Here is a 10000-nt window from a genome sequence, read left to right as displayed (position 1 = left end):
TGTTGTGATACTTCCAACAGACCACCCATACTGTGTTGTGATACTTCTAACAGAACCCAACAGACCGCCCATACTGTGTTGTGATACTTCCAACAGACCGCCCATACTGTGTTGTGATACTTCTAACAGAACCCAACAGACCGCCCATACTGTGTTGTGATACTTCCAACAGACCGCCCATACTGTGTTGTGATACTTCCAACAGAACCCAACAGACCACCCATACTGTGTTGTGATACTTCTAACAGAACCCAACAGACCACCCATACTGTGTTGTGATACTTCCAACAGAACCCAACAGACCGCCCATACTGTGTTGTGATACTTCCAACAGAACCCAACAGACCGCCCATACTGTGTTGTGATACTTCCAACAGAACCCAACAGACCACCCATACTGTGTTGTGATACTTCCAACAGAACCCAACAGACCGCCCATACTGTGTTGTGATACTTCCAACAGAACCCAACAGACCACCCATACTGTGTTGTGATACTTCCAACAGACCGCCCATACTGTGTTGTGATACTTCCAACAGACCGCCCATACTGTGTTGTGATACTTCCAACAGAACCCAACAGACCGCCCATACTGTGTTGTGATACTTCCAACAGACCGCCCATACTGTGTTGTGATACTTCCAACAGAACCCAACAGACCGCCCATACTGTGTTGTGATACTTCCAACAGACCGCCCATACTGTGTTGTGATACTTCCAACAGACCGCCCATACTGTGTTGTGATACTTCCAACAGACCGCCCATACTGTGTTGTGATACTTCCAACAGACCACCCATACTGTGTTGTGATACTTCCAACAGACCGCCCATACTGTGTTGTGATACTTCCAACAGAACCCAACAGACCACCCATACTGTGTTGTGATACTTCCAACAGACCACCCATACTGTGTTGTGATACTTCTAACAGAACCCAACAGACCGCCCATACTGTGTTGTGATACTTCCAACAGACCGCCCATACTGTGTTGTGATACTTCCAACAGACCGCCCATACTGTGTTGTGATACTTCCAACAGACCGCCCATACTGTGTTGTGATACTTCCAACAGACCGCCCATACTGTGTTGTGATACTTCCAACAGAACCCAACAGACCACCCATACTGTGTTGTGATACTTCTAACAGAACCCAACAGACCACCCATACTGTGTTGTGATACTTCCAACAGAACCCAACAGACCGCCCATACTGTGTTGTGATACTTCCAACAGAACCCAACAGACCGCCCATACTGTGTTGTGATACTTCCAACAGAACCCAACAGACCACCCATACTGTGTTGTGATACTTCCAACAGAACCCAACAGACCGCCCATACTGTGTTGTGATACTTCCAACAGAACCCAACAGACCACCCATACTGTGTTGTGATACTTCCAACAGACCGCCCATACTGTGTTGTGATACTTCCAACAGACCGCCCATACTGTGTTGTGATACTTCCAACAGAACCCAACAGACCGCCCATACTGTGTTGTGATACTTCCAACAGACCGCCCATACTGTGTTGTGATACTTCTGACAGACCGCCCATACTGTGTTGTGATACTTCCAACAGACCACCCATACTGTGTTGTGATACTTCTGACAGACCGCCCATACTGTGTTGTGATACTTCCAACAGACCGCCCATACTGTGTTGTGATACTTCCAACAGACCACCCATACTGTGTTGTGATACTTCTGACAGACCGCCCATACTGTGTTGTGATACTTCCGACAGACCGCCCATACTGTGTTGTGATACTTCCAACAGACCGCCCATACTGTGTTGTGATACTTCTGACAGACCGCCCATACTGTGTTGTGATACTTCCAACAGACCGCCCATACTGTGTTGTGATACTTCCAACAGAACCCAACAGACCGCCCATACTGTGTTGTGATACTTCCAACAGAACCCAACAGACCGCCCATACTGTGTTGTGATACTTCCAACAGACCGCCCATACTGTGTTGTGATACTTCCAACAGACCACCCATACTGTGTTGTGATACTTCCAACAGAACCCAACAGACCGCCCATACTGTGTTGTGATACTTCCAACAGACCGCCCATACTGTGTTGTGATACTTCCAACAGACCACCCATACTGTGTTGTGATACTTCTAACAGACCGCCCATACTGTGTTGTGATACTTCCAACAGAACCCAACAGACCACCCATACTGTGTTGTGATACTTCCAACAGAACCCAACAGACCGCCCATACTGTGTTGTGATACTTCCAACAGAACCCAACAGACCGCCCATACTGTGTTGTGATACTTCCAACAGACCGCCCATACTGTGTTGTGATACTTCCAACAGACCGCCCATACTGTGTTGTGATACTTCCAACAGAACCCAACAGACCGCCCATGCTGTGTTGTGATATTTTCCCACAGACCGCCCATGCTGTGTTGTGATATTTTCCCACAGACCGCCCAGCAGGAGGAAGTTGTGAAGAGGAAGATGACGTGTGTGTTTCTGGCACCGTTTGCAGCAGCAGTACATGCAGTCAGTATACACTACTCTCTGTCGTGAGGGTGGGGGCGGGGGCGGGTCAATGTATTTCCAACTTTTTGGAGCTGTTATTGGCATGTGTGTGTGTGTGTGTGTGTGTGTGTGTGTGTGTGTGTGTGTGTGTGTGTGTGTGTTGACCTTGCACCTCTTTCCTGTCTGGCCCTACAATAACAACTCACCTCTTTCCTGTCTGGCCCTACAATAACAACCCACCTCTTTCCTGTCTGGCCCTACAATAACAACTCACCTCTTTCCTGTCTGGCCCTACAATAACAACTCACCTCTTTCCTGTCTGGCCCTACAATAACAACCCACGTCTTTCCTGTCTGGCCCTACAATAACAACCCACGTCTTTCCTGTCTGGCCCCACAATAACAACCCACGTCTTTCCTGTCTGGCCCTACAATAACAACTCACCTCTTTCCTGTCTGGCCCTACAATAACAACCCACGTCCTTCCTGTCTGGCCCTACAATAACAACCCACAACTCACCTCTTTCCTGTCTGGCCCTACAATAACAACCCACGTCTTTCCTGTCTGGCCCTACAATAACAACTCACCTCTTTCCTGTCTGGCCCTACAATAACAACTCACCTCTTTCCTGTCTGGCCCTACAATAACAACCCACGTCTTTCCTGTCTGGCCCTACAATAACAACCCACGTCTTTCCTGTCTGGCCCTACAATAACAACCCACGTCTTTCCTGTCTGGCCCTGCAATAACAACCCACGTCTTTCCTGTCTAGCCCTACAATAACAACCCACGTCTTTCCTGTCTGGCCCTACAATAACAACCCACGTCTTTCCTGTCTAGCCCTACAATAACAACCCACGTCTTTCCTGTCTGGCCCTACAATAACAACCCACGTCTTTCCTGTCTGGCCCTGCAATGACAACTCACCTCTTTCCAGTCTGGCCCTACAATAACAACTCACTCTTTCCAGTCTGGCCCTATCTTTCCTGTCTGGCCCTACAATAACAACCCACCTCTTTCCTGTCTGGCCCTACAATACCAACCCACCTCTTTCCAGTCTGGCCCTCCAATAACAACCCACCTCTTTCCAGTCTGGCCTTACAGCCGAGCTCTTTCCATTCTGCCCTGAAAACCACCTCTTTCCATTCTGCCCTGAAAACCACCTCTTTCCATTCTGCCCTGAAAACCACCTCTTTCCTTTGTAGTCCCCTGTACCCTCCGCTGTTTTGAGTTTCTGTAGGCTTCTGTCTACACGTACTTCAAGAGGTGTCTCTCAGTCATTAAAATTTTAGTTGATAATGAAATGGAAACGTACTTACATAGCGCGCAAACAATCATTTTCACAACAGGCTGTTGATTTTGGTAGAGCCGACTGACGGCTACCATTGTTCGTTTATCGGTCGTTTCCTGTGTCGTTCAATCAGGTTTCAGTCTCGCACACATACACATTCACACAGACAATTAGAAGTTAACGTGCATGACCGTTTTGCGTATTTACCCCGCCATGTAGATAGCCATACTCCGTTTTCGTGGGTATGCATGCTGGGTATGTTCTTCCATAACCCACCGAATGCTGACATGGATTATAAGATCTTTAACGTGCGTTTTTGATTTTCTGCGTTCGTATACACACAAAGAGGGGTTCATGCACTTAGTAGGTCTGTGCATGTGTACACACAAAGAGGGGTTCATGCACTTAGTAGGTCTGTGCATGTGTACACACAAAGAGGGGTTCATGCACTTAGTAGGTCTGTGCATGTGTACACACAAAGAGGGGTTCAGGCACTTAGTAGGTCTGTGCATATTTCCGCGCTCTTTCTTCTCTTGACGCACCACTGCTGACCAAGTTCACCTCCGTGCTCTCAAAATCCTAAAGTCAAGGGAAGCAAGTAGTAGGACCATAACTTTGCACAGTTTAGAATAGCTTGAATGTTGAATGAATTGTGCATTACTAGTGCTAGGAAAATTGAAGAAAGCCTGATGGTGAGAAATCAGAACATCACTTTGCTTAGACCACAAGATATTTTGACGTGAGTCTATTTGCAAACGCTGCTGAACAGTTACTGAGCACTCAGTCTCAAAAGGTGCGTTTGGGTGGGGTGTGTGTGTTTAAATGTGTGTTTAAATATGTGTGTGTGTGTGTGTGTGTGTGTGTGTGTGTGTGTGTGTGTGTGTGTGTGTGTGTGATCAAAACCAACAATACAACAGCCTGGTGCGATCTTCCAATAATTTATGTCACGCCCTATAAGAGAGCGGACTAATAGCCCCCACCCAACCCAGCGCTAACACCCAAACACAAACGAAAATAATTAAGAGTTATACATTTTATTCAGTCACACACAGAAACTTGACTAACAATAACCACAGTCCCAGCCACAGTAAAAGTTACACTAATAACAGGGAGCGATTTGATAAACAAATCAACACGAAAAAAAGCAAACCCACACAAAGCTTGAAGATAGGCCGTCCAGCGGAAACCAATGCCAGCGGTTTATAGAATGTTATGTGTACAATTAGGATGTTTGATAAATAAATGAAAAATACTGAAGCACTGCACAACACAAGAGAAAAACGATGACTTGGACGACGAAGGCTGAAGAAAACGAAGACAAAGCTAGAGAACAAACGACGACAGTGATGAGAAGAGGGCACGAGGAGCAGTCAGCATCTGGAGCAACAACACTGGCCAACAGGGCACGAGGAGCAGTCAGCAGCTGGAGCAACAACACTGTCTGGCCAACAGGGCACGAGGAGCAGTCAGCAGCTGGAGCAACAACACTGTCTGGTCAACAGGGCACGAGGAGCAGTCAGCAGCTGGAGCAACAACAATGGCCAACAGGGCACGAGGAGCAGTCAGCAGCTGGAGCAACAACACTGTCTGGCCAACAGGGCACGAGGAGCAGTCAGCAGCTGGAGCAACAACACTGGCCAACAGGGCACGAGGAGCAGTCAGCAGCTGGAGCAACAACACTGTCTGGCCAACAGGGCACGAGGAGCAGTCAGCAGCTGGAGCAACAACACTGTCTGGCCAACAGGGCACGAGGAGCAGTCAGCAGCTGGAGCAACAACAATGGCCAACAGGGCACGAGGAGCAGTCAGCAGCTGGAGCAACAACACTGTCTGGCCAACAGGGCACGAGGAGCAGTCAGCAGCTGGAGCAACAACACTGGCCAACAGGGCACGAGGAGCAGTCAGCAGCTGGAGCAACAACACTGGCCAACAGGGCACGAGGAGCAGTCAGCAGCTGGAGCAACAACACTGGCCAACAGGGCACGAGGAGCAGTCAGCAGCTGGAGCAACAACACTGGCCAACAGGGCACGAGGAGCAGTCAGCAGCTGGAGCAACAACACTGGCCAACAGGGCACGAGGAGCAGTCAGCAGCTGGAGCAACAACACTGGCCAACAGGGCACGAGGAGCAGTCAGCAGCTGGAGCAACAACACTGTCTGGTCAACAGGGCACGAGGAGCAGTCAGCAGCTGGAGCAACAACACTGGCCAACAGGGCACGAGGAGCAGTCAGCAGCTGGAGCAACAACACTGGCCAACAGGGCACGAGGAGCAGTCAGCAGCTGGAGCAACAACACTGTCTGGCCAACAGGGCACGAGGAGCAGTCAGCAGCTGGAGCAACAACACTGTCTGGCCAACAGGGCACGAGGAGCAGTCAGCAGCTGGAGCAACAACACTGGCCAACAGGGCACGAGGAGCAGTCAGCAGCTGGAGCAACAATACTGTCTGGCCAACAGGGCACGAGGAGCAGTCAGCAGCTGGAGCAACAACACTGTCTGGCCAACAGGGCACGAGGAGCAGTCAGCAGCTGGAGCAACAACACTGGCCAACAGGGCACGAGGAGCAGTCAGCAGCTGGAGCAACAACACTGGCCAACAGGGCACGAGGAGCAGTCAGCAGCTGGAGCAACAACACTGTCTGGCCAACAGGGCACGAGGAGCAGTCAGCAGCTGGAGCAACAACACTGGCCAACAGGGCACGAGGAGCAGTCAGCAGCTGGAGCAACAACACTGGCCAACAGGGCACGAGGAGCAGTCAGCAGCTGGAGCAACAACACTGCCCGGCCAACACAGGCTGAAGGGAAAATGGCACAGGAAGTGGAATACTGCAAACTGCAGGAATCTGTTACCCTTCGGGAAGGATTGCCACCTGCACCCCCTCAATCAACATGCTAGATAAGGTGATACAAAGTTTAACCAAACTGAAACAGCATTTGAAAAATATTGATATAAGATTCCGTTCGACACCCCAACCCTTCACAAACAGTGAACACATTTTCTGAAAGATAATATATGTAAGACGTCGAAAGAAGAACTAAGAAAAAAAGCGTGATAGTTTGGAAAGCATTGATCAATGATGATTTGACCTTGTGAAGATAACGAAAAAATAATTGTTTTTACTATAATAGTAAAGGGATTCACAAGGAAAACATTATTGGCTGAATTTCAATAAGCATACCTAATAAATCACAGTCATCACAGTTTTAAAAAGTTATGTTTGAAATAATTCTCATTAGAGGAAAATAAGCAAGCCTGACTCATACGGCATTAGCCCTCGCCTCAAGATGAAAAAAAAAAACAAACCTGTCACAATGTCACATCCTGTAAAGAGATGAAGGCAAACAAACAAAGAAACACTTGTTACCGAAAACTGACAAACTACAGCTTTTGCAGCAGTTAAACTGACCTGCCAACCTGGTTCCACTGCCCTGACACTGGTAACAAACAGACTACCCATGTCCAGCAGGGTACTCTTGCCCTCTTTGCTGGAGCCTTAACCAAAACACACATGGCCCCCCGAGGAAAAGCCATCCTCACCTGAGGGTGCCAACCCACTGGGCTGATGCCCACAACCCCAAACAGGCACGCCTTTCCGTCAAGAAGGCCACGGGCGCAAAGCCTGGAGAAGTGTCACTGACAGGGCAGAGGGGCCCGAACCTCTGCTCAGCAGTGACAGAAACGCAAAACATGACTCCACGATTGCAGGGAAAAACGTCAAACGGAGCTACACACACACAACACTGACAGGCCAGCTGGGGAGAGGACGAGGGGAAGGGCCTAACAAAACAGCACTCTGCACGTGATTGTCGTGAGTTGTGACAGTTATGTCTAATGAGTTCAGGACATGCTTCTGTCTTAATTGTCCACGTGTACCCAAACCCGTCGTTCGAAATTAGACTTGCCCTTTCACATTTCCTCTCAGACACCCAATCGGAGAAAGCCTTCAAAAACAAAAGAGCTACATTTGACGATCGTACGACCTGTTATCTGTACAAAACACATGTTGAACTGGTCGCTTCGAGTGGCTCATTCGCAGTTTGACCTACCTACCATATGCATGCGTCGTTAGTGAAATTGCTTTCACTTATCTTTGCACAAGTTTCATCCCAACACAAATACAACATTTTTTTAATATCAATATAGATATTCAACAATCTTATGATCATCATCGTCAGCGTCATCATCATCTTCTTGTTGCGAGCGGTGGTAGTGTAAGTGGTGGTTGCATTGCCTGTTTCAGAGCACAGGGTGGGTGTGTAAGTGGTGGTTGCATTGCCTGTTTCAGAGCACAGGGTGGGAGTGTAAGTGGTGGTTGCATTGCCTGTTTCAGAGCACAGGGTGGGAGTGTAAGTGGTGGTTGCATTGCCTGTTTCAGAGTACAGGGTGGGTCAAATGTGCCATCCGCTTCAACCCAACCTGTGCGTGGATTCTGCCATATGTGACGTGGATTTTGTGTGTCGTGGGTACACGTTCCTGTCTTTCCCTCACTGTCTGTCAGTCTGTCTGTCTGTCTGTTCCTCCCTCACTTTGACCTGTCCACATGTGCATGGATTCTGCCATATGTGACGTGGATTTTGTGTGACGTTGGTACACGTTCCTGTCTTTCCCTCACTCTGTCTGTCCGTCTGTCTGTCTGTTCCTCCCTCACCTTGTCCTGTCCACATGTGCATGGATACTGCCATGCGTGACATGGATTTTGTGTGTTGTGGGGACACATTCCTGTCTGTCCCTCACTTTGTGACTGTATGTATCTCTGTCTGTCCCTCACTTTGTGACTGTATGTATCTCTGTCTGTCCCTCACTTTGTGACTGTTTGTATCTCTGTCTGTCCCTCACTTTGTGACTGTTTGTATGTGTATCTGTCTGTCCCTCACTTTGTGACTGTTTGTATGTGTATCTGTCTGTCCCTCACTTTGTGACTGTTTGTATGTGTATCTGTCTGTCCCTCACTTTGTGACTGTTTGTATCTCTGTCTGTCCCTCACTTTGTGACTGTTTGTATGTGTATCTGTCTGTCCCTCACTTTGTGACTGTTTGTATGTGTATCTGTCTGTCCTGTGGTGTCGTTCTCTCTCTCTCTCTGTTTCACTCTCTGTCCGTCAGCCTCTGTTTCTTTGTCTGCCTGTTTCTATTTCTGTCTCTCTGTATATATCTCTTTCCCTCTCTATCTCTCTCCCCCGCTTTCTTCCTATCTCTACCCCCCTCTCTCTCTTTCTCCCTCCCTCTCTGTCTCCCTCTCCCCTTTGCCTCTCTCCCTCTCCCATTAATCCAAATCCCCTCTCTCTTTGTCACACTCTCCCTCTAACCCTGTCAATCTCTGTCTCTCCACACCCTCTCTCTAACTCTGTGTGTCCTTCAACATCTCCCTCTAACCCTGTCAATCTCTGTCTCTCCACACCCTCACTCTAACTCTGTGTGTCTTTCAACATCTCCCTCTCACCCTGTCAATCTCTGTCTCTCCACACCCTCTCTCTAACTAACTCTGTGTGTCTTTCAACATCTCCCTCTAACCCTGTCAATCTCTGTCTCTCCACACCCTCTCTCTAACTCTGTGTGTCTTTCAACATCTCCCTCTCACCCTGTCAATCTCTGTCTCTCCACACCCTCTCTCTAACTCTGTGTGTCCTTCAACATATCCCTCTCACCCTGTCAATCTCTGTCTCTCCACACCCTCTCTCTAACTAACTCTGTGTGTCTTTCAACGTCTCCCTCTCACCCTGTCAATCTCTGTCTCTCCACACCCTCTCTAACTAACTCTGTGTGTCTTTCAACATCTCCCTCTCACCCTGTCAATCTCTGTCTCTCCACACCCTCTCTCTAACTAACTCTGTGTGTCCTTCAACATCTCCCTCTCACCCTGTCAATCTCTGCCTCTCCACACCCTCTCTCTAACTCTGTGTGTCTTTCAACATCTCCCTCTAACCCTGTCAATCTCTGTCTCTCCACACCCTCTCTCTAACTAACTCTGTGTGTCCTTCAACATCTCCCTCTCACCCTGTCAATCTCTGTCTCTCCACACCCTCTCTCTAACTCTGTGTGTCCTTCAACATCTCCCTCTCACCCTGTCAATCTCTGCCTCTCCACACCCTCTCTCTAACTAACTCTGTGTGTCTTTCAACATCTCCCTCAAACCCTGTCAATCTCTGTCTCTCCACACCCTCTCTCTAACTAACTCTGTGTGTCCTTCAACATCTCCCTCTAACCCTGTC

The 10000-nt window shown here is 48.6% G+C and overlaps 1 protein-coding gene across 1 annotated transcript in view; it reads left to right on the top strand.

Annotated features, from left to right (window-relative positions):
* Nucleotides 1–10000, top strand: part of LOC143293147 (uncharacterized) — an 80032-nt gene that overhangs the window by 40400 nt on the left and 29632 nt on the right. Inside the window, exons 12-13 of the mRNA XM_076604063.1 lie at nt 2448–2525; nt 8168–8251. Of these exons, the coding sequence (XP_076460178.1) occupies nt 2448–2525; nt 8168–8251 (162 nt within the window). The remainder of the gene's footprint in view (nt 1–2447; nt 2526–8167; nt 8252–10000) is intronic.

The sequence above is a fragment of the Babylonia areolata genome, chromosome 18 (assembly GCF_041734735.1).
Source record: "Babylonia areolata isolate BAREFJ2019XMU chromosome 18, ASM4173473v1, whole genome shotgun sequence".
Lineage (NCBI taxonomy): Eukaryota > Metazoa > Mollusca > Gastropoda > Neogastropoda > Buccinidae > Babylonia > Babylonia areolata.
The sequence above is the reverse complement of the archived record's forward strand: the minus strand, read 5'-3'. Positions and strand labels throughout refer to the sequence as shown.